At 40.6% G+C, this 26,859-nt stretch overlaps 2 protein-coding genes across 3 annotated transcripts in view; one reads left to right on the top strand and one right to left on the bottom strand.

Moving 5' to 3' along the window:
* Nucleotides 1-264: 264 nt before the first annotated feature.
* Nucleotides 265-26,425, top strand: EDRF1 (erythroid differentiation regulatory factor 1). Of its 2 annotated transcripts, XM_051618019.1 has the most exons (25): nucleotides 265-383; nucleotides 1,604-1,812; nucleotides 3,246-3,312; nucleotides 4,207-4,332; nucleotides 5,250-5,374; nucleotides 5,831-5,990; nucleotides 7,261-7,362; nucleotides 7,670-7,791; nucleotides 8,687-8,798; nucleotides 9,528-9,675; nucleotides 9,750-9,858; nucleotides 10,189-10,300; nucleotides 11,994-12,254; nucleotides 13,619-13,690; nucleotides 13,790-13,940; nucleotides 16,214-16,402; nucleotides 17,452-17,652; nucleotides 18,022-18,240; nucleotides 19,316-19,539; nucleotides 20,232-20,390; nucleotides 20,677-20,826; nucleotides 21,493-21,646; nucleotides 21,946-22,061; nucleotides 22,778-22,941; nucleotides 25,586-26,425. In XM_051618019.1, the coding sequence occupies exons 1-25, from the start codon at nucleotides 318-320 to the stop codon at nucleotides 25,755-25,757; spliced, it is 3,690 nt and encodes a 1,229-aa protein (XP_051473979.1). In that variant the 5' UTR covers nucleotides 265-317; the 3' UTR covers nucleotides 25,758-26,425. The 2 variants fall into 2 exon arrangements, with proteins under 2 accessions (XP_051473979.1, XP_051473980.1); XM_051618020.1 differs by lacking the exon at nucleotides 7,261-7,362.
* UROS (uroporphyrinogen III synthase) overlaps nucleotides 5,337-26,859 on the bottom strand; it is a 41,533-nt gene continuing 20,010 nt past the window's right edge. Inside the window, exon 10 of the mRNA XM_051618035.1 lies at nucleotides 5,337-6,086. Within this exon, the coding sequence (XP_051473995.1) occupies nucleotides 6,021-6,086 (66 nt within the window). The 3' untranslated portion in view covers nucleotides 5,337-6,020. The remainder of the gene's footprint in view (nucleotides 6,087-26,859) is intronic.

Raw genomic sequence — 26,859 nt, 5'->3', positions numbered from 1 at the left:
AGGGGGTCCGCCCGGGCAACCCCCGCCCCGCCGCCATCTCCTCCCTCCTCCCTCCTCCCCTCAGAGCGCAGCGCCGCCCGCTCCGCGCGCGCCCCGCCCTCCGCGCTCTCCTATTGGTCGCTCCCTCCTTTCCCGCCTCCCCCAAACCCCGCCTCCCGCCCTCTCCCATTGGTCCACCTCCCTCCTTTTCCCGCCCCCGGCGCCTTCGCGGAAAGCCTCGCGAGAAGCGGCGGCTCCGGCCGGTCCCCCCCGCACCCCGGGCCCGAGCCCCGCACCTCGGGCCCCGCACCCCGGGCCTGACCCCCGCACCCCCCGCCATGGAGCAGCTCTGCGGCCTCGGGGCGGCTGCCCCGCTGCGGGGAGAGGCGGAGGAGCCCAAGCAGGTAGCGGCGGCGAGGGGCCCGGCGGGCGGGGGCGGCCAGCAGGGCCCGCGGGGATGCCGGCAGCGATGCCTCGCAGGGCTCCCTCCGGCCTGGCGAGGCGGGGAGGGCCGTTGTCAGGGGCGGGAGCGCGGCAGGGGAGGTGGTAATTATGGCTGAGCTGTAATTGCGCGCGGCGTTCCGGTGGCGGTGCTGGGGGCGCGGCGCGCTGCCCTGTGTTTGCATAAAGCGTGTCCTGTGGAGCTGTTTTTCCCTTCGCCTGTGTCGGTTCAAAGCGCTGAGCACAAACAGGCGTGACAGCTGCGGGTTTGGCTGTGTTTGAACGTAAACACGCAGCTGTAAGGCTTAATTCTTGGGGTAGCTAGGAAGGCGTTTGGCTTGAATCTCGGTGTTTCTTAGGGAGCACTTTCACAAAGCGTTAGCAGGAATTCTGTTTTACCTCTGGCTTTTCTGAGTAACTTCAGGTTCCCTGGGGAGCTGGCCTTCCCAGCGCTTTAGCCTGATGAATCGTGAAGTGGAGCTTTGCTTGGTGCAGGTGCTGGGATCAGAGCGATACTCCTGAGCATGTGCAGGAGAAAGTTGTAAGTTGAATGCAGGACTCGGGCTCTGGTCTCTCAGCATTAAAAACAGCCCATCGTAGAGCATGTCTGAGCATTGAACTTGCTGCCCTGGTGAGGCCACATCTGGAGAGCTGGGTTCGGTTCTGGGCTCCCCAGTTCAAGAGAGACAGGGAGCTGCTGGAGAGAGTCCAGGGGAGCCAACAAAGATGGCTGGGGAATTGGAGCATCTCCCTGATGAGGAAAGGCTGAGAGAGCTGGGACTGTCCAGCCTGGAGAAGAGAAGGCTGAGGGGACACCTTATCAATGCCTACAAGTGTCTCAGGGTGGGTGCAGGAGGATGGAGCCAGACTCTGCTCAGCAGTGCCCAGGGACAGAATGAGGGGCAACGGGCACAAGCTGGAACATGGGAAGTGCAAGTGGAATATGAGGAGAAACTTCTTTATGGTGAGGGTGACAGAGCCCTGGGACAGGCTGCCCAGGGAGGCTGTGGAGTCCCCTTCTCTGGAGATATTCCAGACCCCCCTGGATGCAGCCCTGTGGAATGTGCTCCAGGGGATCCTGCTTTAGCAGAGGAGCTGGACTAGATGATGTCTAGAGGTCCCTTCCAGCTCTGACAGTTCTGTGATTCCATGAAATTCAAGCCTGATTTCTCTTCGGAACCAGGGGGCGGTGTTGTTTCTTGGAGGCAATGAAGTGAAGAGCAGTGCTGTGGTGAAGTACTCCTCTGCCCCCCCGCAGGCAGCCTTTGCCCGTCTGCAGGAGAAAACCGACCTGAAGCTTCCTCCTGCCAACTGGTTACGAGAGAGCGCCAAGCTGGGACCAGCAGGGACCACCATTCTTGGCAACAACAAAAAAAGCAAACCGTTTTCAAGGTAAATAACAACAGGCTCTAGTCTTTTTCAGACCTATATGAATCATTCTAATAGTGAACTTGGACCCTATGTAATTCAAAGTATAAAGTACAGACTTTACCATGGCAACTAGCTAATGCTTTTTCTTAACTGTTCTCCCTCTACTTTTTAATGCTTAGTTCTTGCCTGTATGCTATACAACCTTGTCTTATTTGTAAATTATTAATAATGCTGTTGATTATTATTAAGTGCATGTTGACGCCTTACCTGAGACTGTCAAACTGACTGGTTGCCTGTTGTCAGTTGGCCAAAATCAAACTAGACTGGTTCAGCCAGCTGTTCTGCTTTTGATAACAGCTGAAAATAGAACAAATGTGGCTCCCCTTGGAAGTGGCAGAGCCAATTTATAGCTCTTCTGGGTCTTCAGAAGCTGGGCCTGGCTAACGAAAGGCAAAATAAATGTAATAGTCACATCAAGAGTGAGCACAGAAGGTAGAGTAAGGGGCAAAACCAAACAGCAGTGTTACATTTCAGTATGGATGTTTGTGAAATAGTTGGATGTGTTGAGTTCAGTGTGTTTATAAATCCTGTATTGAGCAAGCACATTCACACCAAGTCAACTAGTTAGTGAAACGTAACAGTTTGTGGAGGGCCTGGGTTTAAGTCCTCCTAATCTGTTTTAGGAAATAATTTTTTGAGCAGAGTAACGTGTTTCTCAGTGTTTTATGAATGTTTACTGTTTATTTTAGATACTATGTTTGTCAAATAGAGGCTGGCAGTTTTATCTCTCCATCTGTAGAGTCAGTATTTAAAAGACAATCCCAGGTGTAACTTCAGACACTTGCATATCATGTATTTGTTGGGGTTATAGAAACATCTGGTTTAATTGGAAAGAATGTTCTGTACGTTGAAATACTCTTAATAGCTTGTAATTTAAAGATGCCTTAATGAGACTAGATGAAGCTATAAGGATGTGTTTGTCAAAACATGTAGGTCAGTTTTAGGAAACAAGGAAATAAGTAGTAAAATGAAATGACAGCTGGTAAGATGAAAGAATTTCATGTGCTTAATTCCTTAAAGAGAAACTCTTTGAAAAACTGTTCTTTTTAGTTTTTAAAAAAACAAATCTATTTTTTAGTTCTTTCTCCCATAGCTGTCTTAAGAAAAAAATTAAATCGTTTTAATTTTCTTGATTTCAACAAAATTTAAAATACCTTTTAGGACATCTTTAAATTGGATCTGAGCACTTCCAAGGATGTCTTTGGAATACTTGTGCAATGTCAAAGTGATTTTGTTAATGAACTTCGGATTGTTGTTACATGTGGTAATGTTTAGCTAGATTTTTCTTTTGAGGAAGAAAATGCTTGCAAAGATTTAATAAGGCTTGGAGAAAAAAGAGCTCTCTCTTCACTGTCACACTGCATCTGTCTTAACTTGTAATCTTTTCTGACTAGCTTTGGGATGGCATATGACTTCATCGACTCGGTTGGAAATGATGTTGATGTTGTGTCTGATTCAGAGGTATGCTCAAGTTTCTGAGTTCTATTATTCAAACTTGTGTAAATGTTATTTTAAGATACTGTCCTGGCTCTTGTCATCGTTGTGTCCCTTGATGAAAAGTGAAGATCCCCTAGTGAAACACAGACATCACCTAACTTTTGCCCTGACATTTGAGGGAGTTGTTGTCACTGAATAAGAAATATAGAGATAAAATTATATTTCCTGTGGATTTCTACAAATATTCTTCAGGTAAAATATGTTGTTTGGTGAATACACCACATCACTCTTGCAATGTAGTTGTCTTCTGTGTTGGAAATTTATTATTTTGATGTAAATGATCATTCTCAAGATTACTTTTTTCTATTGTTATCTAGAAGAGAGAGCCCCACTGCAGTCTTCTGCTTTCCTCTGATTTTTTTTTGCCAGCTATTTTGGTGCTGGTAATAGCTGTAGAATTCTGATGAGGCTATTCAGAAGAGGAGACATACGTTTACTGTCTGTGTTTCAGATTTTTTTATTCAGACTTAGATCCCTGTCCAGATTCCTCTAGATATCTGACAAAGTGTTGCTGTTCCTGTGGTGAAGATAAAGCTTTTAAAATCCAAACTATCCACGTGCATTTTTTGGTCACTTTTGATAATACCTGGTTGTGATGATCCAAAGAGAGAAGATGTTTAAACGATGTCTGTGGTTTATAGTGGCTGCTTGGTCTCTTCATCACTGTAATTCCAGTTCTGTCCTCCCTCAACAAACATAACTTCTTGTGGAACGGCCCCCTTAAAACCACTGGCACAAAAGGCTTTAGTGGCCTGCCTGTGCCTCTCCAATGTTGGCAGCTTATTCTTTCCTGACAATTGTCTTACAATGCCATGTCATTCTGTGGCATGTAATCTCTGTTCTCTTCTCTCCTGCAAGAATATCAAGAAGCTTCTGAAGATCCCTTACAGCAAGTCACACGTCAGCATGGCGGTGCATCGCATCGGCCGGACGCTTTTGTTAGATGAGCTGGATATTCAAGAACTCTTCATGAGATCATCTCAGGTTAATCATTTGTTGTCTGTTAAGTGTGTCATATGATCCAAATGAATTAGTTCAAGAATAGTGTAGCCAACAGTAGTGTATCAAAATCTCCTGAGAAGCATGCAAGTAGAAAAGGTGCTGTCTTCTGCAGCAATAACTATCTGATGTCCTATATTTATGGTATTGTAAGATTAAAATTCCATGTCTCACTTGCCTGTAATTACTTCAGTATTGCTGTACTATTTTATTATTGATAAATATTTGTTACTGTATAACCTCTTGCCATGTATTTGACTTTCTAATGAAGTAACTTTTCAGCAAGATCATGGTTTTTCTAGAAGATACCTTGTCAGTAAATGACTAGTTCAAGACTTCAGCTTGAAGGGCCATGAAGATGATCAAAGGGCTGGAGCAGCTTTGTTATGAAGACAGGCTGCAAGAGTTGGGGTTTTTCAGCCTGGAGAAGAGAAGGCTCCAGGGAAACCTTAGAGCACCTTCCAGTGCCTGAAGGGGCTCCAGGAAAGCTGGGGAGGGGCTTTTCACCAGAGAGGGCAGAATGAAAGGACAAGGGGTACTGGTTTTAAACTGAAAGAGGGGAGATTTAGATTAGACTTCAGGAACAAGTTCTTCACCATGAGGGTAGGAAGGTGCTGGAACAGGTTGCCCAGGGAGGTTGTGGAAGCCCCATCCCTGGGGTATTCAAGGCCAGGTTGGATGAGATTTGTGCAGCCTGGTCTCGTGGGAGGTGTCCCTGCTCATAGCAGGGGGGGTTGGAACCTGAGCTTTAAGGTCCCTTCCAACCTTCACCATTCTCTGATTCTAAGTTGCTTTCTGCATTTCTTTTGTTGTTGTGGATGAGAATTTGTAAGTTAATAAGGCAGTTGGTTTACTTTGGAGATGCTTCTTGATATTAATTTCATATTTATGATACTGCCTAGACAGGGGACTGGACATGGCTGAAAGAATTTTATCAAAGGCTGATTGATCAGAAGTGGCAACGAAAAAAGAAGAGTAAAGAACATTGGTACCAGAAGGCTATACTTTCTAAATTTTTGTATTACAGGTAACCTTATGTCTGCATGAATCTTGATTTATACATCACTTACTTTTACCTGATTTTTGGTCTTTGAAGTAAATGTCAAAATTCCATTATGGTCTGTCTTAATTATACAGAGAAAATTGAGGGTTGAGATCAGGAAACGAGTAAATTTTTAAACAGAAGTTCAAGTATTTTAAAGTAAAATTAAAGTATGAAAGAATAAAATAAACAGTATGACTTAATTAACTGCCTTTCTTAGTATTTCTGGGTTTGAGGGATGAACAACTTCAAATCCACAAGGCAAATTGTGACATCTGCTGTAATTTTGTAAGAGTTTGATTAATGAACAGCTTGTCAATACAGCAGTCTTTTAGTCCTGTTAGCAAAGTCATTCTTTGAGAACAGTGCATCAAATAAAACGGTTCTAAAATAGATCTGTTTGCATATTGTTGACTGAAACGTTTCATGTTGTTTTGTCAGCATTAATGGTGATGGGGCTGCTCAGCCTGTTCCTTCCACTTCAAAACAGCACCAGGAGGGTCCTGTTTCAGGTGAGAGTGATGAAGCAGGAAGGGCCTCCTGGCCAGCTCCTTTTGAAATGCCTTCTTCCTTATCTGAAGATCCAGGTGCTTCTAACCAGGTTAGTGTATATCATGTTTTAAAGCACACCTTAGTTTTGGTAGAGCCATATATATTGAAAGGTTTTCAAAGGTGCTGCTGCTGCTGTATTATTTTGCTGAAAGAAATGAACAAAGGCATTAGGACTTGCCAGTACATGTTGTTTAGTGCATGCCAGTGTTTCAGAGCTCCAGATTTCAGAAATGATTTTATTTCTATCACAGTAATACTACATGCATCTTTATCTGGGCATTTTTGAAAAACAAAACATCTGGCTAGGAGTAGTCATCATTGACTCTACCTGAAAGGAGGAAAATGTGGTATTCAGAAGATGTGTATGGAAGCCTAAGGTTTTTGACTTTTCTTTTTAAATCTGCAACTAAAATAAATCTGTTGTGGCCTTGAATTTATTAGGTGAAGAGGGAAATGCAGATCTATTCAGAAAGTTTGCAAAACAGTTAAGCAACATTTACAAATGCTTGCTATGAGGTTACACAAGTGGAAGAGAGAGATGTTTATAGTAATTATGCAACAATGTTGATTAGTATTAGGCTCTAATCCAGGCTTTCAGTTGATGGCAAAGCTTTTGTCTAAAAAACTGTTAATTCCTTTGTTTTTTTGAGTAATAGAATACAGGAATTGAGTTAATTTTTGAGAGGTTGAAAGATCTGATGTGTTCAGTCTACATTAATAGAATAATGATGCTACAGTTATGCTTAGACAGTATTACCAGCTGGTGTGCCAATGATCAGGTAACTTAAGAAGGCTCTAACCTACATTATCCATAAAATAGTAACTGCATGTGTTGTGGTGCAATAATATTCTAAAGTGGAGAAATACTTCAGTACTTGAATGCTTTTAGAAAAAGGTCTACTTCTGTCTTCCACCTTCCTGGGAAACTGTTGCCAAGCACAGCAGACTGTCTATCATAAAGAAGCTGTTGTGTTTTTTGTACAGTGTCATTTTTTTGATTTATAAATGAGACATCAGGATAGAGGATTTATGTTCTGGAGACTGATCATCTGGTGATGATGCTGGGGTAATAAAGAGATTTCTTTGGAATTTCTTTCCAAAGCCTATGACAACATCAAGTACAACATTTTGATGCTGGCTATATAAAAGAAGCCTTCTAGTCACTGATTAAAGGCTTTCTGTAGTTTAATACATATTTAAAGACGTTAGAGGTAAAGTTTTTTCCCTTCTATACTGTTGTTGTTCAGATTTATTTATTTTGTAGTGGCCTAACTTTACCTCAGCAGCAGAATCACTCCTTATCCTTGTGCTTTTCACAGGGCAGTGTGCCTCTTGAACCCTCATATATAGTGGGGCATGTGGCCTCAGCCCCCAAAGAACAAAACCTGACCACTTTGTTCAATGACGGGGAGAACAGTCAGGTATGCTATATGTGAAACCTGAGCCCAAACACTCAACCCACAATTTAATCCACTTAAAATTTGGTCTAAATTGGAACCAAGAGAAAAATACTGAAGTCCCCTGTAGAAGTAGCTTTTGTGGCACCTGTGGTCTCAGTCTTTTGAGTTAATGTGAATGCCTAGCATAGTTCATCCTGTGCTGTCTTTTATTTGCTGCTTTTGCTTCTTGCTTTCTCATAATTCTGCAGAATGTCACGGAGCCTTTTTAATAACAGTGATTTATAGACCTTTTACTTTTTTCCTTTTTTTTTTTTTTCTCTTAATGGAGGGACTTAAAAATGATTTTGTTCGTAATATCCTGTGGACCTTTGAAGATATCCACATGTTAGTAGGATCAAATATGCCTATATTTGGAGGTGGCAGGTACCCTGCTGTGAGCTTGCGTCTCAGGTGAGTTTTGAAGTTGAGACAAATATCCCAGCCTTGACTGACTTGTTGCTGTGCTGTTGCTGTGCTGTGCTGGTTAGCTGTCTGTGTTTGGTTTGATAAACTCTCAGGTTTTTTTAAAATACAATTTGTGTTTAGAGCTAAATAGTGATGGGATTGTAAAGTGCTGGAAAACAGAAACAGCCCCAGGGCCATGCCACTGCACTGGGACTTGAGATGATCTGCTGCTTTTTCTGGCTCTGTAACTAAATCTGTATTTTAAACTACTGGTGGTTTGCAGCCTTTTTTGACTTCAGTGTGAGTGTTGAGTGTTAAAACACTTCTGTTTATCTAGTCCTTCTTTTCATTCCATTGCTGTTTTTACAACAGAGGGCAGTAATACTTCTCTTACTGGGATTCTGCATTTCCATAACTGCTAGTTGTGCACTTCATTAAGTACTTAACACTTGTGACTATAGTAGTTCTAAGTTCTCACTGTCTTACTGTTCACTAACAGTTGATCACTCGATTTTAGAATGTCTGGGAGAAAGGCTGCACTATAATTAGCTGCAGCTGTTACTGCTATTTCTTTAAAACTTACTAAGTTCTTGTTATCTTAGTAATAATGTGATATCTGAAGCTTGTTAAAGTTTCAGTATAAGTGTGGGCCAAAATGCAAATTTGATGAGGGAATATGCGTGTATTCCGTTGGAGAGATCAGTACATCTGTTTTGTTTGATAGAACTCCTTTTTTGCCTCCATGAAATATAGCAATTCATTAGCAATTAAAAAATAATTTTTCACAGTATCTATCCACTCTTAGGTGACTTACATCTAATTCCATTTTAGATATACATGTTGTTTTCTGAAAAGTAAACAACTAAAAGAAGTAACTAACACTAGAAATGTTTGGTTTTAGGGATAACAACAAGCCAATAAATGTGCTAACAGGGATTGACTATTGGTTGGACAACTTAATATGCAATGTACCAGAGCTTGTGATGTGCTTTCATGTTAATGGAATTGTTCAGGTAAGTGTGGCTCTGTGTGTTATGCCTAGTTCATCTGTCTTCAGTTTCTGAAATTGCTCCAGTCGTAACACATCTCTTTCTTATTGTACTGTTCTGACAAAGATCCTGTATTGCAGAATGAGAAGTATCTACACAGCTTGCAAGAGTTATCCAAAAATAGTGTTCTCTTTTTTTTTTTCTCCCTTCCATGCATGCAAGATTTCTTCTTCCCCCAATATATGAAGGAAGGCAAAAATAAAAAAATGTAGCAGCAGAAATACACCAGCTTCTTGCATCCTAAAAATCTGTAGTGTTCCTTTCCCAAGAGAGATGCTTTTAAAGCTTCTGTTTGTATTAACTGTTTTACAGTAGACCAGACAGACCAGCTGAGTTTCTCTTGTCAGCAGCTATATGCTACCCACTCTGTGCTAGGTACTAGGCTGACTAGGTTTCATTGAAAGAATAGTTAGATGTTGCACCTTCACCTTGTTTTTCCACCTTTTATTCTCCGTTTATTTCACTATATTTGTAATAGAAATGTGTTATCTTAAAAGTTTTTATTGACTGGTGTAGTCAAGATGTGCTTGCTTTTAAAGTACATAATAAAAATTAATTTATCATGACACTGTTTCATAATAGTAGTCTTTGTTTCTTTTAGCAGGTGATAGGCACACTGATGTATAGATTTTTGGGAGGGTAGGTGGCAAGAAAACTCTCCTAATCTTGAGTTTTAATATATATTTCTTGCAGAAATATGAAATGATCAAGACTGAAGATATTCCCAATTTGGAAAACTCTAATTTTTCTACCAAAGTGATAAAAGATATTGCTCAAAATATCTTATCTTTTCTGAAATCAAATTGCACCAAAGAAGGACATACTTATTGGTTATTTAAAGGTAAGTAGATTTAGATCAATTGGCAAATATGTATTTTAATGTTATGTTGATTAATGAAAGGTCTTGTTTTTCAGCAAGTGGGAGTGATATAGTAAAGCTCTATGACCTAACCACCCTGTGTGAAGAGACAGAAGACAAATACCAAAACCCTTTTACAATGCCAGTGGCAATTCTTCTATATAAGTGAGTTACTGTCTTTTTTGTTGTAGTACTTAGTTCTTGATGCAATTGTAGGTGTTAAGAATACAGAGAAAATTACGATGAAATGAAACTGCATGAAATGAAAATAATCTCTTACAAATAAGTGTGGTAGGACTGAGTCCCTCTAAACCAAAACAGACTATCTCCTTTTCACCATTTCTTCACGTAAAACACCACTCTTGCTGAGTAAGTCTCCTAGACCAACCATAAAGCTTGGGAGATACACGTTTGCTGGAGTATTAGTTAAAGCTTTTTTCTTCTAACACAAGGAAATTATTCAGGGGTTTACTATTTTATTCCACTTTCTTTTAGAGTTGCTTGCAATATGATGCTGAAGAAAAACCAGAACAAGAAACACTATGGCACTATCAGAACATTGCTCCTTAATTGCCTGAAGTTATTGGACAACGGCAGACATCCTCAAGTAAGAATTCTGTGTTTTCTGGTAGCTTTGTGTGAATATAAGGGAAATGCTGCTGTCATAATGCACCTGGTTATTTTGTGTGGTACTTCTTCCTCTGAAGAGAAAGAATTTAAGTATTTATAAACTTAGAAATTGATTTATGTTTAAAGAAACTCTAGACTTGTTTATTTGTAGCCTTCACTGGTCCTCACCACTGCACCATCTTCTGTCCTGTTCTAAAGAGGAGCTTGTAATTATGTTTGTTCTTTTGCTCTGCTTCCTGAAGAGCCCTTTTGTGTTTGGAAGCAGTAGAGACACTGAAGCAGATCTTGGATAGACCTCATAAAATGTGAATATAAGAAAAAAAAACACACTGTGAAGGTGACTGAAGCCTGCCTGCACCTGGTCCTCAGCAACATGCTTTGAGCAAGGAGGTTGGGCTAGACAGTCTGCAGGGGTCCCTTGTAACCTTGCCTATTCTGTGGCACATGGGAAAGTCAGGAGAAGAACCTCAAACTCTTGATCTCTTGTTTAGACCATCATCCATTGGTACCTTGAGATGCTCTGCACCTTCAGAAGCAGCAAGAAAAGTAATGAAAAGGAGGTGAAGCTGTATTGACCTCCTTTCTTCCAGATTGTTGGTTCTGGTTCTTTTCTAAGAAAATCAAGGATCTAACTGCTCTGAAACACAAGTAATTTCTTAAAGTTGAGGGTGGTAAAGGTGTGTGTGTCTTAAGTATTACAGCTGCCAGATGTGGTAGCTTCTTTGTAGTTGCAGGAGATAATGGAGTGGGCTGCCTTCTCCTTGGGATTTTGACCAGCTCTATTCACAATCTCTTCTGTGTCTTAAGCTGAGACATGTATATGTTCAGAATGATACATGGGAGTGTCAGTGTGTTTAACCAAAAAAAGTAAACTGGGATTAGTGCAGGAGGCTTGGAAGTTGATTGGGCAGGAGCTAGTTATGCAGGCTATGGTACAATGACATGGCAACATGACTGTCTTACTGTTTGTAGGCAACACGTTCTAAATTTCAAAAAAAAGTATCTTTACTGAAATTGAAATCCAATACAAAGTATAACTTAATTTACATGTAAGGGGGTTTCAGTTGAAAATTGATCCCAAAAATGTGATGAGAAAAATCTGATTTGTATTTGAAATGGATTGCAAGAGAGGACGTGGTGTATGGTAACTCAATAAGTACCTTGTAGATTGCTTCTGAAGTTGTGGAAAGCTCTCCAAATCCTACTAGAAGCTCTTAAAAATTAGGGTGGACCTCAAAATAGGTAAATGGCATGATCAAGAGCTTATTTGTTTTTGATTTAAGAAAAAAAAAAACAAAGCTGCCTTGGGCTGTAGTGGCCTATATTCCCGATTTTATTTTTATTACCTCCATTGCAAACTAAGAAGTGAAGACCTTGTAAGGTGGGGTGTGAAAGCAGGTGTGAGCAAAGCTGACTGCAGGGGTTGCAAACACATACACACATAAGTTACAACTTAAATTTGCAGTGATTTAGTTCTTAAATATTGTTAAAAACTCAGTGCTCAAACATCAGGTCAGAGAGAGAGTGTATACAGGCTTTCTTTGCAGGTTACCAAATATGTACTTCCATGTGCTGTTTAGTCCTTATTCTAAGACAAATTGATGTTGCCTCTCAAAAGAAAAATGTAACTTGAAAGTAAGTCACTATTTTTCTTTCTCTTATTTAAAAAGATAATTGCTTCAGCAAACTACATGTTATCAGAGCTTTTTCAGTTGGATGAACCTAAAAAAGAAGACAGTACAGACTTCCCAATAAATGGAAATTCTGATGAAAGTTACAGTGAAGAAGAGGAAGAAATGCCAGACAGTGATGAAAATGGCTCTTTCAGTAACAGTTCTGATCCACCAGATGACAACAAAGCAGTGGCTATAATCAAATCTGTTGGAGAGTTGTCAGTACCAGAGAAATACAAGTCTGTCCATCGAATACGTGTAAGTTGTGGATTTTTTTAAGGGTTTTATTGAAAGCTTCAGTTGATGTAGTAAGGTTTGTTACTGAAATTCAGTTGTGTTAGTTTTGTCTTAGTCTAACATTGTTTCAGGTGAACTGAAGCATGAAGTAGTGAGGAAGGAAACTTTTCTGGAGCTGTTCTTAAAATGTGAGGTCTTTGAATTTTACAGCATAGCAGGTTGAATGGAGATTTTTCCCCTGCCTTGTACTTGGCCTTCATGGTTTGATTCTGCACAGCTGGCTACAGAAAACTTATTCCCATCACAGCAACAGAGATTTTCAGCTGTGGACATGTGGGAGAGATGTAGCTAACCACAAGTTTATGTGGATACCTAGGCTGTCTCAGTATTGTTTTTTCTGAAGTAACAGTAATTTTTTTTTTTTTTTTTTTTCTGTGAGCACTAGCTACTTCATATCCAGAGGGTCAGTCTTTGGTTTCCCTCTTTGATTTGTCATTGCAGGGTAACTGGTCAGAATACAGCAGTTTGATTTCTTTGAAATGTTGGTTGTTGCTAATTTTCAGAGATGGAAGTCTTGCTCTGCACATGTGTGCCTGTTGTGTCTAAGGGGACACGTGGGTGCATACCCATAGTATTCCTGAAACTCCATTGACATAACGTTTGCTTCATAAGCAAATCAGCAGCAGGTTTAATACTGCTACCTTCATTTCTGTGCATTATTACTGTAACAAAATAGATGAAAAACTGGGAAGATGAATGAAGAAGCTAATCATAGCATTGTGCTTCTCTTCTGATGTTTTACTCATCTTCCCTATTTAGGGCTATGACTGTGAAATGGCTCTCTGGTCAAAAGTGAAACCTTTTTTCTAACATCTGTGCTGAGTAGCAAAGCAAAAGATTCCCTAAAAAAAATGTAACTCTCCCTGCCCTCAATTGCTAATGCTTCCAGGTCCATCAGCCTAAAATGCAATTGGTAGAGGTGCAGAATACTGTTTCCTTTCTTTTTCCCCTTCTGTTCTACCTCAGAAGAAAACAAAATTACCAACTCCCAAAAAAAACCCCAAGGTGTTGAGTTGTTCAGAGGTAATGAAAGTGCAACTCTGATATATAGGCTGAAAAAATTGAATCTGCTTATCTTCCTGGGCCTGCCATGCAGACCATCTGTGGATGCTTTTGTAGTGGCTGTTAAGGAATAGGGTCATCTCATGTCTTGCTCTCTTTGCATTGTCAGGAGAGACCAAGTGTAGATGGCCAGGTATATGAATTACTCAGTGAGATAAAGGAAAGAAATACTGTGATGCTTCTTCATGAACAGTTCAGATGTTCTATTTATGTCAGTAATTGTGACATTTCACATGGATTATTCTCTTCCTTCCCTCCTCAAGCCCAGCTGTGCATTCCCTGTCTGCCATGGCACCGAGGAGCGCTGCAGGCTGGTGCTCAACTATGTCCTAGAGGCAAGTTTAATCATCTTTCATCTAGTACCCAATCCTTGGTGTCTTCTGTTTGCTAAATATGACTTTCAAGGTGAATTAAATTATTTCTTCTTCATGCAGGGCTTGAAATCTGTTGACAGCAGCATTAAAAAAGAGGGTGACCTTCCTGCAGCTGACCCCAGCACACCAATCCCATTGAAATATGAAGATGAATCCACCAGTGGTGGTCCTGAGTGTCTGGAAAACCAGATGGCATTATTTTTAGACAAAAGTAAGTTGTATGATTGTGCAAATAAGACCTTTTCCAGTGCTAAGAGGAACTGCTGCTACTTTATTTTGCTTGTCAAAACAGTGTACTTATAAGTCACTAATTACACTTTTGCATAAGCAAAAGTAGTTTACTGAAAATGGGAGAACAGTCTGTTCCTTTTTAAATATGAAAAGATCATCTCATTTGGGATATTTTGCATATCAAAGCATCTTCTATTAGTAAGCACATAAAACTACTGGGCCTTACTTAGATGTGGTTTGCAAAGACTTCTGTGATGGCTTAGTAGTTTGATTTATGTGTGGGGCACTGCAAGTTGTGTGGATTGCTTTTAAATTGGCCTTCATTCTTGCTTTGGTACTTTGAAGCTCTGTGAAAGAACTTCCACTTCCAGCAGGTTTTCTCCTGTGTGATGCTTGCTGCTGGGCTGCATGTAAGATGTTGATGGGGATTTTGTCTTCTTTCTCATAACTCCACAATTGTGGAAGGAAGCAGGAAATAAGGATGTTTTGGTTGCTCAAACTCCCCAAGTTTCAGATTATAGTATGTCTACTTTATTTTTCTCTGGAGTGCCATGAAATGGCATAGGAAAGATTTCCCTTCTGAGAGTAGTAGAGTTATCTGCAGGGTGAGAAGCAATATAAGCATAATCCAGAAAGAAATCTGAGTCTTGCCTATTTTTACAACTCCTCATTCTTCCCTTTCTCCTTCTTTTCCCCTTTGAAAATGTCTTAAGTAATAAGGTAGTTCAGTTTTTCTTTATTCATTTAAGTGTTCTCATGTTTCCCTTCCAATTTTACAATTTACTCTTGAATGTCAATGACCTGGAGACCATAGAATCAGAGAATGGTGAAGGTTGGAAGGGACCTTAAAGATCATCAGGATTCAACCTCTCTGCTATGAGCAGGGACATCTCCCACTAGACCAGGCGTACGAGGACTTTTTAGTTTTTATCAGATATGTGACCACAGAATTTAATACCTCCATCAGAAAATGGCATTGTGCTTGCATGTATTCTGCACAGTGCTGTTCATGTGGACTGTGAGACTTAAGTGTTCCCAAGATCTACCAAGGAATTTTCCTCAGGTCAGGCCAGCTCAGTAAGCAGAGTGTGCTGATGGCAGCTCTCCTGTAGCCAGGCTCTGCTTTGGCCTTGAGAGTCTGGAACTGATGACACTGCAGCTGCTTGCCAGCTGGCAAGAACAATGTTTGCATGTGAACTTTTTCTGTTTAGAAACAAGTGTTTCCTGGGGGATGAGGGAGGTAAATACTGCACAGATCTTAAGAAAAAAAAAACTTTATTTCTGGATCTGTGCTGAAGTTCTTCCTGAAGTAGCAACAGTGCTGCTTGTTTGTCATCAGGATTTAATTCAACCTAGAGAAAAATAGTTTAAATATAAGGGAGAAACTTTTCCTTCTCCAGTATGAGGGTTTGTTTTCTGATGCAAATTATGTAGTTTCTCTGTGTGTCTTCTTACATACACATAGAAAGGGCAAGTGTTCTTTTTTAATTTCTACCTTGAAGAGAACTTCTTAATAGTGTAAGATACAGCATGTGTGGATTGTCTTGAACTGCATGAGGTGTTACTGTCTTTCTCCTAGAGCAAACCCATAGTTCTTCTAGAAGTTACCAAAGAGTGGGCTTGGGAGTCAGGCCTTGTATGTGCTCCTTGGAAGCAAGAGACTCATTACTCTGCAGATCTTGTCAGGACAAAATTCTGTCCTTTGGCATACCTGAAGTCAGTGGCCTGTTCTTCCTGGTTCCATAACCAAAGAAGGAACCTTCATGATATGCTGAGTGGGAAGGGCCAGGTTATCTAGTTTTTTCTGTGCTGGGGGCTAGAGCTGCAAATGGAAGCTTTCTCACTTTGGGACTGTTGATACAGAAACAGAGCATGTATATCTCCAGAATTTGGTGGAGACCATGACAAATTATGCCTGTGGATTTTTGGTGCTCTTCTACTGCTACCTAAGGGAATAATCTTGCCCACTGCACCTGTTTCAAGAGCTGTTTAAAGCAGGAGAGGTTGGCTGCATCCTCACTGTGCTTGCTGTTCTCCAGCATCTCACTATCAGGTGGAGTACGTGGAAAAGTTCCAAGTGTCAGGTCCATTTTGCAGATGAAGAATGTAGTGGCAGACAAGTTGACATAACTACTTGTACAGAGCTGTAATAAGGCAATTTACATCCTGTCTGTCTGCTGATGAAGTGGTGTCCAACCTCTGGCATATGTTCTGGAGAGGAGATTTACTGATGAGGTTCTGTTCATATTACAGTGGGCTCATTTCAGAAGGGTAAGCATTCCAGTCAGTCAGGAATGATTCCTGGATCATGGCAATATAAAATGAAGCTCCAGCTCATTCTGAAATCATCAAAGGCTTACTACGTCCTCTCTGATGCTGCCATGATCCTGCAGAAATACGGGAGAGCGCTGCGGTACATCAAGCTGGCTTTGCAGTGCCATGGTAAGTTGCTGGGATATATTTGTCACCTGTGCCATTACCTGTCTGTACCTTTCATGATACCAAATACTTCTCTGGTGCATGATTTATCCCAGTGGCAGGCAGTGACAAGTCTGATAACCACGTGTTGAGTTAAACTGTCTAGCTCGTTATTCCGGAGGGAAGTCTGCAGCAAGAATAACTCTTATCTCTGGCAGAAAGGTGCTCCTGTTTTGACAAGTGGGGAACTTCAAGTGCAGATTTGAAGCCTAAGAGCACTGAGGTTGGGCCAGTCAGTCCTGCTGCCAGGACCAAGATAGTATTTGGTGGTCTCGGTGCTATTGCTGCAAGCAGATGGTTTCTCCCTGGAAACACCTGGTGATTCTAGTTTCAATTTAAAAACATACATGGATATATCTATATATATATATGAATTGGATATTCCTCTATAATGAATTACATCTTCAGGTACTACTGAGGAAAATGAAGGAAGTAAAATTGGGCAATTTAGAATATACTACAAGAATGAGAATAACAAACTGGAAAATGCCATTAGCTTAGTGCTGTAGCACTGCTATTGTGCTTCCACATTGGTAGGGCTTGGGGCAGGGAGGGAGGCTTACAAAGCAGGAACTCTTGATCTTAACATAAAGCATAAACATGCTTATGAATAACTTAAAAGTATTTTTCAGCTTTCAGTCTTCTAAAGCCTTGAGAATCAAGTTCAAACTGTACCTTTTGGAAATTAAGTTTTCAGGCTATGTCTCACTTGAGTTAATTTCTAGAAAGTCAGTTTCCCTTTAGTAAAATCTGAGATTAGTACTTGTAATTACCAGATGCACTCCTCTTCTTGAACAACATAGTTGCACTTTTGCAGCTGTCAGCCACAGAGAGCAACTAGGACTTTAAAATAGGTTAGTTCTTTTCAGAAGAACATGTGTTGGCTGCATACAGAGGATGTCTGACAAGTAATGTAAAAACGAATTATATTGTCTCTCTATGTCAAACCTTTTGTCATTTAATTCTTTTCTTTCTCCCTCACTCATCCTTGGGATTTTTTTTTTTCCTGACAGATACCTACTGTTGTCTCTGTGCCAACATGCTTCCTGAAGTATTAGTGTTTCTTTGTCAGTGTTTAACCCTTTGTGGAGATATCCAGTTAATGCTTGCTCAGAATGCAAACAACAGAGCAGCATATCTTGAAGAATACAATTACCAGACAAAAGAAGATCAGGAAATACTACACAGTCTTCATAGAGAATCCAGGTGCCAAGGTATGATACTGACACAAGATAACTGCTATAATTTGGTTCTGTGACAGGCAGAAGTAATTTCATTGTGCTTTCTCAAAACCATGTACTAGTGTCACTTCTGGAGCAGGGTTGATAACACTTCAGTTCTGCTTTCTTCAGAGAAAGCTTCTTGTGCCTGTCAAATGTAAGGAGATGCTGTATGACATGCCTGAAGGTGTCAGTTAACAGTAATTGTTTAAGTAATGGGTAAATTGTGCTTATCTGTAGTAATTGTGGTTTTTTTTCTGACATGAATCTTACACTTTGTCTAGAAGAGAGTGCCCAAAATGATGGCCAGTGCAGATTTCAGTTTGTCTGTTTGACATGCAGGCTTTGCTTTTTGTTTTCTAGTGTTTGCCTGGGCTACTGACTTGTCTACAGACTTGGAATGCCAACTTTCTGTCAGCTGTAAATGTTATGAAGCAGCTTATGAAATTTTACTTTTCAGTAATTTAAAAAACCAAAATCCAGAGCAGCATATCCAGGTACTAAAGAGGATGGGGAATATCAGGAATGAGATTGGAGTGTTTTACATGAACCAGGCTGCTGCTGTGCAGACTGAGAGAGTGGGCAAGTATTCTTCACTTCTTATGTTGCATGGAGCTGTACTGATCATGTTCACTAATTAGTGCAAGAAATGTTGAGTATTTCTTATTATAAAGAAGATATTTAAAGAACTTTGTGGTAAATACTTTTCTGTAGTGGATGCTGTGTAACTTTAATGTCTGTATCATTGTCTACATTACTGTGGCTTGTACAGTGAACTTAATTGAGTCTAAACTGAAGAAGGGAGTCTGTAGCTTTGAAGAAATTCTTTGAAAGTTTGCTGAGTGCCCTCAAAAAACATGATGGAAACTGCAAACCAACTCTGCTATAAAAGGGAGGGCATGTTACATCCTTGGTGTGTTTGGTTAGCCTAGCAGGAACAAGTGAAAGCTTAATTTAAGCATACAGATAGTTTCAGTGAGGTCAGTCTGAGTTTTTTGGCAAATAAATCTTTTGAAGCTTTGCTTCTGGTTCATTTTTGGAGGGGTTGGGGTTTTTTTTGAGGAGATGGAGGTTACCTAAACTTCTTTGAAGATAAGGTGTTTGTTGTTGTTGGTTGTTTTGCTTTCCAAAACAAAAACCCAGTAATGTCTTGTCTACAAGTATATATAAGTAGTATATAACCTAGAACAAATTAGGTGCTAGTGGTTCAGTGTAAACAGCTCCAATCTCCCAAACACTGTTGGACCTTTGGAGGTCTGAAGTCAGAGCTCAAACACTGAATTTCACTTGTCTGTGAAAAGTCACTTTTTATTTATTTCATAGTGTTAGCTTATAGAAATAATGGCAATATCCCTTAATGTAAGAAAAAAAGGGTGTTTTATCTTGTTAATTTCCCCTATTTTTTGTGTATCATGTTATCACAATTCTTTTGAAAGTATAGTATATGCAATAGTGCACTTCAGATACTAAGATTTTCATGTTTGAGGTGGTTTTTTTAAGAGTACTTTCCATTAATTGGACAAATTGGCATACTTCAGAATAATTTACCACCTGTACATTTTGAAAGGTCATTAAGGAGCATAAGATGACGATAGAAATGTTTGTTAATTATCTTTCATGACTTGACTGAGATGGTAAGTGTTGTATTTTACCCTAGTGAGTAAAACTGTCTCAACGACAGAGCAGCAGCTCTGGAAGAAAAGCTTCTCTTGCTTTGAAGAAGGAATTCAGAATTTTGAGTCAATTGATGATGCAACCAATGCTGCTCTCCTGCTGTGCAACACGGGAAGACTGATGCGAATTTGTGCCCAAGCACATTGTGCAGCTGAAGGGGACTTCAAAAGAGAGTTTTCCCCAGAAGAGGCCCTTTATTACAATAAGGTAACTTCATGCTGGTTTTAGAATGGCCTGTACCCTTACATGCCCTTCACCATATTTGTAAATATCTGTAGGTGTAGATGTGATAACTTGAGGGCCTACAGGAAAGCTGGGGAGGGACTTTTGACAAGGGTCTGTGGTGAAGGGATGAGGAGTAATGGTTTTAAGCTGGAAGAGGGGAGATACAGGTTGGACATTAGGAAGAAATTCTTCACTATGAGGGTGGTGAGACCCTGGCCCAGGTTGCCCAGAGAAGGTGTGGCTGCCCCATCCCTGGCAGTGTTGAAGGGCAGGTTGAATGGGGCTGGAGCAACCTGGTCTAGAGGGAGGTGTCCCTGCCCATGCAAGGGGGTTGGAACTAGATGATCTTTAAGGTCCCTTCCCACCCAAACCAGTCTAATTCTGTGATTCTCCTAATCCTTGCTGTATGTTTCAGTATTCAGGCTTCAGGTTTTTTGGTGAGGTTTGATTCCATTGCTCTGACAGATGAAGTGCTGTGACATTTGGACTCTGATGTTTCACAGACTGCAGTGCTGCACACAGGGGAGATAGAAATGTGTGGCCAGGATTAAAGTCGTGACCAAAATGAGTGTAAGGAAAATACTGAGGAAGGCTCAGACAGATGATGTTGGCATGCTTCCTTGAGAATGAGTAAAGCAGTAACCATGTTATGTGTGTTATTTTATAATCTGTAGGCTATTGACTACTACCTGAAGGCATTAAGGTCACTAGGTAAGAGAGATGTGCATCCAGCTGTTTGGGACTCAGTCAACTGGGAGCTGTCTACTACATACTTCACTATGGCAACTCTGCAGCAGGATTATGCTCCACTGTCTCGAAAGGCTCAGGAACAGGTAATCAAGAGCATTTGGGACAACATCTGGCAATATAAGCTGTTGTTTTCCTGAAAAACTAAACACTGAGCAAAACAAATAGTGGAATAACTTGTAAATCTTCATAAGATCGACTTCACAAAAGCTCTTCAATCTAACAAACCATAAAATGTTTAGTCACTTGCAGTATAAGGTTTTGCTTAATGAAAAGACTGTGCCACAAATGGAGATTTAACCTTGACACTTGGACATTCTGGTGCTCTGGTTTCAAAGTGAGCACACTTCATCCTTCTGTTCTGTTTTGTAGATAGAGAAGGAAGTTAGTGAAGCCATGATGAAGTCCTTGAAATACTGTGATGTTGATACAGTGTCTGCCCGACAGCCCCTCTGCCAGTACCGGGCTGCAACCATCCACCACAGACTGGCTTCCATGTACCACAGTTGCTTGAGAAACCAGGTATTAGCACAGACAGTTGTGGTCTTCTCTGTAGGTTCCATGTCTAACGTGTCCAGTGTGTGTGGAGATTAGTGTTCATCCTTCTGCCTGTAGTTGAGATATACTTATTATTTAACCAAGGAAATGTGAGCTGGTTTATTTGCAAATCATTGTGAAATATAATGTTACTTTTAAGAACAGTCTGTCCTTTATTCAGTGTATTGAGCTTTATGGTTCTCTCTATTCTAAGTAGTTCCATGCTCTCATAACAAAAGCCATTGATGATGTGTTTCCTTTGATTTGGTTTTGCTTCCTTGCCACTCTTCTGGTACTTAAGCAGACAGCCTTCTTCTGGAACATTACTGTATGATTTAATAAAGTCTTAGTGTAGACTTATATCTTGCTTTCTGATTTATTTATTTTTTTCAAATTACTGTTACTTGATTAACTTAGTTCTGCTGCCTGTGACTTGGTTAGCATTAGCTATGAAGTTACAAGAGCTTCAAAGATGGCAGGCCAGTGATGGATGTTAGAAATGTGCAGCCATTTAGAAGAACCATTATGAAATGAGCTGGAGAGTGATTGTTGGTACCTGGTGTGGTCCACAAGCAGTGTTTTCCAGTGGTTGGTTAGTTACCTCCTGAACAAACTGCCTGGCATTCACTGTGTACCCTGCTTTGAGTGCAGGTTGGTGATGAGCATTTGAGGAAGCAGCACCGGATTCTTGCTGATCTCCATTACAGCAAAGCAGTTCGGCTCTTCCAGCTCCTGAGGGATGCACCCTGTGAGCTCCTTCGTGTGCAGCTGGAAAGAGTGGCCTTTGCAGAATTCCAGATGGCCAGTAAGTCTCACTCTTGTCTGAATACAATGGCTTTCTAAACTGCCATTGCCTAATTCATGTCACTTTTAGGTAACTTTGTATACAAGAGTAGGAGTAACCTGCTGCTCAAAATAGAATTCTCTTCAAAAGAGAAAACATTCTCATCTCACTAATTTTCAGTTGACTAGGACAGTACTTGCTTTTTCTCTTGAGAACTCTTGAAATCTTTGGATGGAAGAAGTGCAAGCCTTAACATAAGCTATTTGGGTCCTTCATGTTTACTTCTTGTTGGTCTTTTGTTGTTGTTTTTTTTTTTTCAGGTCAAAACAGCAGTGCTGGGAAATTAAAGACTTTGTGTGGGGCCCTAGATATAATGGTGAAAACCAAGGGTGCTTTCCAGCTCATCAGAAAAGAGCTTGTGGCTGAAAGGGAACAGGTAAATGAAAGTCAAGTGGTCTGATGATCTGCTCCCTTGTATCTCTTGCACTCACATAAAATTGGCAATTAAGATACTGCTTGGCTATTTCTCAGTACATTTGCTTAAATAGTGTGGAGAGGGCTTGAACTTCCTGCAGTTCACTGCTTGCCTTTACATACAAGTGGATCAAACAATCACTATAGAACAAACCTTTTATCTGGAGATGGATTAAAGCATGTTTGTATATGGACCTGACTGACTGGGGTTCTGTCTTCTTTGAGAACTTGACAATGTCTGTGCAATATAAATGGGAATTTTCTATGTAGTATATTTAATATTGAAATATTAGAACATGGAAGGTTATCTGCAGCCAGTGTTAAGAGTCCTACTGCCTCAAGAAATAATTATATGCAGTATATGCTGACATGTTCATCCCTTGCTGACAATCTGAGCAACAGATTGAGTAATCAAGGCTGCATTTTCCTGATCTTTTTATAACTAAATACTCCACTGGTATGTACAGCACAGGCAGTCAACATAAGCAGTGTGCAGTGTGGATGTGTGCACATAGGGATATACTGAGGCATCATAAAGAGGGTGTTAACAGCAATTGTGGTGTTGGTACCACCCCTGTAATGAGTAAGCTGACCTGCCAGTGTGGCTCTCTGACTCATCTGAAGTGCATTTCACTGGTGGAGCTGAGTGAAATGTTTTCTGGTTTTCTCTTCTTGTAGATAAGCAAGGATAAAAGTACTGCTGAGAATATGTCACCTAATGATTCCTCTGCTGGCCTTAACAAAGAAGAAGTATCGAAACTGCTTAGTATTTTTGAGGCCAGAATGTCATTCCTTCTCCTTCAGTCCATTAAATTATTAACTTCAACCAAAAAAAAAATTGGGTAAGTTGAACCCTGATGTGTGTGTGTAAATGTGATTCTTGTCCATAAATCCATACAAACATGCAAGAAGGTGTGATATTTATTCCTTCACAGAGGCGAGTGTTCTGCGTGGAGAAGGAGCAGAGATACACCTTGACCTTCTAAACTTTGCATGTTTTCTGTGGTTTTGTGTGTAACTGAGGGAATAACCAAGATACATCTTTACTGAATGTCTAGGTAGCTTTTTTCTCTCCCCTTTCCTGACAACAATCCAGAACTGAGCAAGGACAGAAGTCAGACTGGAATGGCTGGATTCAGATAGGAAAAGAAGTTTGTAATCGCAGTCTGAAATGTGTGGTTCAGTTAGGAATCACTGATGCTATATTATGCTCTGTGATACCTAACTTACCCTTTAGAGGAAATAAATCTTGTGTCCTTCATAGATACTCACACACAAAGCAGTTTAACTTGGACTGCCATAATTTTGCTGGCATACTGTCTCATTGCTCAGGGAATGAGGTACCTGTGCGTGGTGTCTTTTATCTCAACTAACATCAGTCAGTGACAGAGCACTCAAAGTTGGTGGATCTTTTGATCTACCTTGATGATAAAGTACATCAGAGACAGCATAGTTTAGCAAGCAAAATACTTCAGAATAAATGTAGGCACATCAGTAATGCTGTAAATAGAGAGGGATGTATATGGGGAGAAGGATGCTCATTGGTATAAAAGATTTTTCTGATGCCTGGTTGAGTGCAGTGAGGAAACAATCTGTTTTGCCAGTGGGTTGCAGAACAAATGAAGCTTCTTCTTGTGTTGACCTTGAAGTGTTGTTGGGATTAGGTGTGGCAGGGTAATTTCTTGCATCACTGTTGCTTCTGTTGGTTAGATTTGAATGTTATGTTGTTGCGTTTGGGATTCAGATAATGCCTTTTATTCTCTCCGCAGCAAATGTGTTGATTGCAGAAGCTACAGCAGCACACTGTGCTGTTTCTAGTGTTATATAAAGTTACTCTATGAAAAGGTGGCATTAGTTCTAGGATATAGTTCTAGAGAATTCCTTTATTGTTGGAAATTGTGTTAATAGTTTTTCAGATTGAAGCGCTGCTGATGCAAGTGCTATTTTGATAAAAGTAAACTGTGAAATGAATTCATTCTGCACAGGGAGTTGTCTGAAGCATGGAAAGAAGCCCGTGTGCTCTCTTAGCAGTGGTTTAGGTGCAGCGCTGGGTGCTTTCACTCTCTGAAAAAGAGCTTCCACAAGGTGGCGATCTGAATATGTGACATGCAGAGGTTGAAGTACAATTCGTATGTAACCAAGTGGATTTCCTAAGTAACGGAGTAAATGGTTTAAATTCTGTTATCTCATAATATGGATAAGTGTAACAAAGTAACTCTTGGTTTAAACAATGGTGGATTGAGTCTGAGCTGAAAACTGCCTTTTGCTTAGCCCTTTTAGTGCCTTGTGCATGTTCTGTGCACGCTTACTCAGTGCTGCTGTGCAGGAGAAAGTGAGGTCTGCCTTCTGCTTTAATAACAGGCTGAAAAGGGAGGAACTTGGAGCTCACAAATGCTGTTTCAGGGTCTCAGATGCACTTTGGCAGAGAACAGGAAATAGTGAAACTTGGAGATAAGCAATAAAACTGGATGAAATCAGAGTTTTACCTTCTGAAAGTTAAATGAATACGTAGAACTGACCTTGGCTGTGTAAATCAGAGCAAAGTAGTAACTGAAAGTAATACTTTATTCTGGGGATTCTTGTAACTGATCCTGGGAATACCTTCCATTTCAGTGGCTTTTTCAGTGGCTACCTGTTCACTGTGTAACAAATAAACCTGTGTGATTTCTGCCAAGTGTTACGAGTTTAATTTGCTTCACTATTTCTTGGTAATTCCCAGAGCATTTGCAATTAGTCTGCTACTTGCACACATACCCACTTTATTTATAGTATCAGTGGCAGTATTTTTGTTTTTCCTAGTTTGGGTCAGTTATTTATTAGTCTTGGACATGAAAGGTAGCAGAGGAGGGTGGCAAAGAGAAAGGGGTGACAGTGTGGAAGCAGAAAAGCAGCATGTGTGTGATCAACAATATTTGTCAAGTGGAGAAAACTGGAGGGAGCTGAGCCTGCAGACTGGGAAAAGAGGAACACCTCTTTTGTGCAGAGGTGCATGGGAACAGCTTTGATATGTGGACCCTGAGAGAATGAGGCCAGCTTATGGGCTTCAGGCTTGAAGGGGACAGTGATGCCTGGGTGGTTTAGAGGGGAGAGCTAACAGCAGGTAATGGCACGGGAGCCAACCTGTGTCTCCCTAGGGTCTCAAATGTCTTGTGTTTGGCATGATCAGATCAGACACTGACTTAGAATTTTGGCTTGGAGACCTGGATTTAGAGGGTTTACGATGTGACTTGGGATGATGAGTTAATAAAATAGCCAGACTGGAGCTGAATAAAAAGTGGCAACACCTTATTCCTCCTGCAGTATAAACAGAGGCTGTGACTGCAGTCAGATGGGACTAGGGTGATAAGAGACCCAAAGCAGGACATGAGCCTTGTGGTTTCACAGGGTTAGTCATCAATGTTGGTGGTTAATAACTGGTTTCATAATTTGCAGAGGACAATATTGTGGTCAGGTTAATAGCTTTTATCATCTGTTTTCTTTTTATAGGGGTGTTAATGAAGAAGAGGGTGTTCTTAAAACCAACAAGCAAGTTTACTCCCTGCTGCTGCGTGCGACTGCCAACAAAAGCCTGACGCTGCTGGAACGAACTGAGGTCATCTCAAATTTACTGGACCAGCTGGCCCAAAATCCTGAGGCCAGCAGTGGAGGAACCCAGTGACTGAGATGCTCCAAAACATCAGAAAGTGCCTTGCTGTGCATGGGATCAGGGGTTTTTTTCCCATGTGATCATTGTGCTTATTGCAGGTGATAATATCACTGAGGTTGTTACGTTGTGCATCAGGGAAAGAGTAGGAATTCCCTCTTATCCTCTCTCAAGGTTACCAGCCTTTCTTTGCTGGAAATGCCAGATGGGGGTTCTGGATGTACATGTAACAGTTCATGTTGGAGAAATTCACTGTTTTTGTCTTCTAGAGAGTGGGCTTTGCGGTGACACAAATGTTTGGCATACAATTGTAATATCACAGTCACTCTGGTTTGGCATTGAATGGAATGTATTTTGTAAGCAAGGCTTTGTCAGAACAGCTGAACCAAAAACATGAACCCGAGTTGTACGAGGAGATTTCTGTGGAATACCTGGACACAGGGACACAGCACCTGCATTAGGTGCTGTCCTACACAAAAACGTGTGCCTTTCTAGCTTGGATGCAAGACTCCTGCCAATACCAGCCATCCCTGGGATGTTATTTACCCCAGCAATTGAATGGGGTTTAGCTGGGTTTGAATTGGCTGAGAATAGTATTATGTTTTTCAGACTTGAAACTGTGAATAAATGAGAGCATATTTTTAAATTAAAAATTTATTTATTAAATATAAGCTCATGCAGCAGTCTGCCTTGTTCTTATTGGCTATGGCTGTCATGACACTCCTCAGAGAAGCAAACTGCCAAACAGAATTAAAACTATTTGAAAGGCAGTGGGGGATGGAACAAATTCTGTAGTGTAGCCTTCATCTCAGCAGGTGAGACTTGGCTTTTCAGAAAGAAGTATTATTTAGATTTCAAAAATAAAATATCTTGTGTCTTAATGTTTTTCTACAAATAAATGTGGTTCATTATTGTATAGTAACAGTATAAACCACACTATGTATGGGTATTAACAGTTTTTACATGTGTGTATTTCTGTTTTGGGGTTTTTTTACATCTCCATATTTACACACAAGTAGTGAGTTAACTCTTTAAGCTGCTTGTTTTGAGGAGGTGAGATACTGAATGCTGCTTTTTTAGCCAGAAAACCCCAGTTTGTAGCAGCTTCTGCCCTGAC

Source organism: Apus apus, chromosome 4 (genome assembly GCF_020740795.1).
Source record: "Apus apus isolate bApuApu2 chromosome 4, bApuApu2.pri.cur, whole genome shotgun sequence".
Taxonomy (NCBI): domain Eukaryota; kingdom Metazoa; phylum Chordata; class Aves; order Apodiformes; family Apodidae; genus Apus; species Apus apus.
This window is presented reverse-complemented; position numbering and strand designations above follow the sequence as displayed.

Coding starts and splice junctions, on each gene's coding strand:
- EDRF1 (XM_051618019.1), top strand. CDS start 318: ATGGAGCAGCTCTGCGGCCTCGGGGCGGCTGCCCCGCTGCGGGGAGAG. Junction 8,799..9,527: donor ATGTTAATGGAATTGTTCAG/GTAAGTGTGGCT, acceptor TATTTCTTGCAG/AAATATGAAATGATCAAGAC. Junction 16,403..17,451: donor GCTGGCTTTGCAGTGCCATG/GTAAGTTGCTGG, acceptor TTTTCCTGACAG/ATACCTACTGTTGTCTCTGT.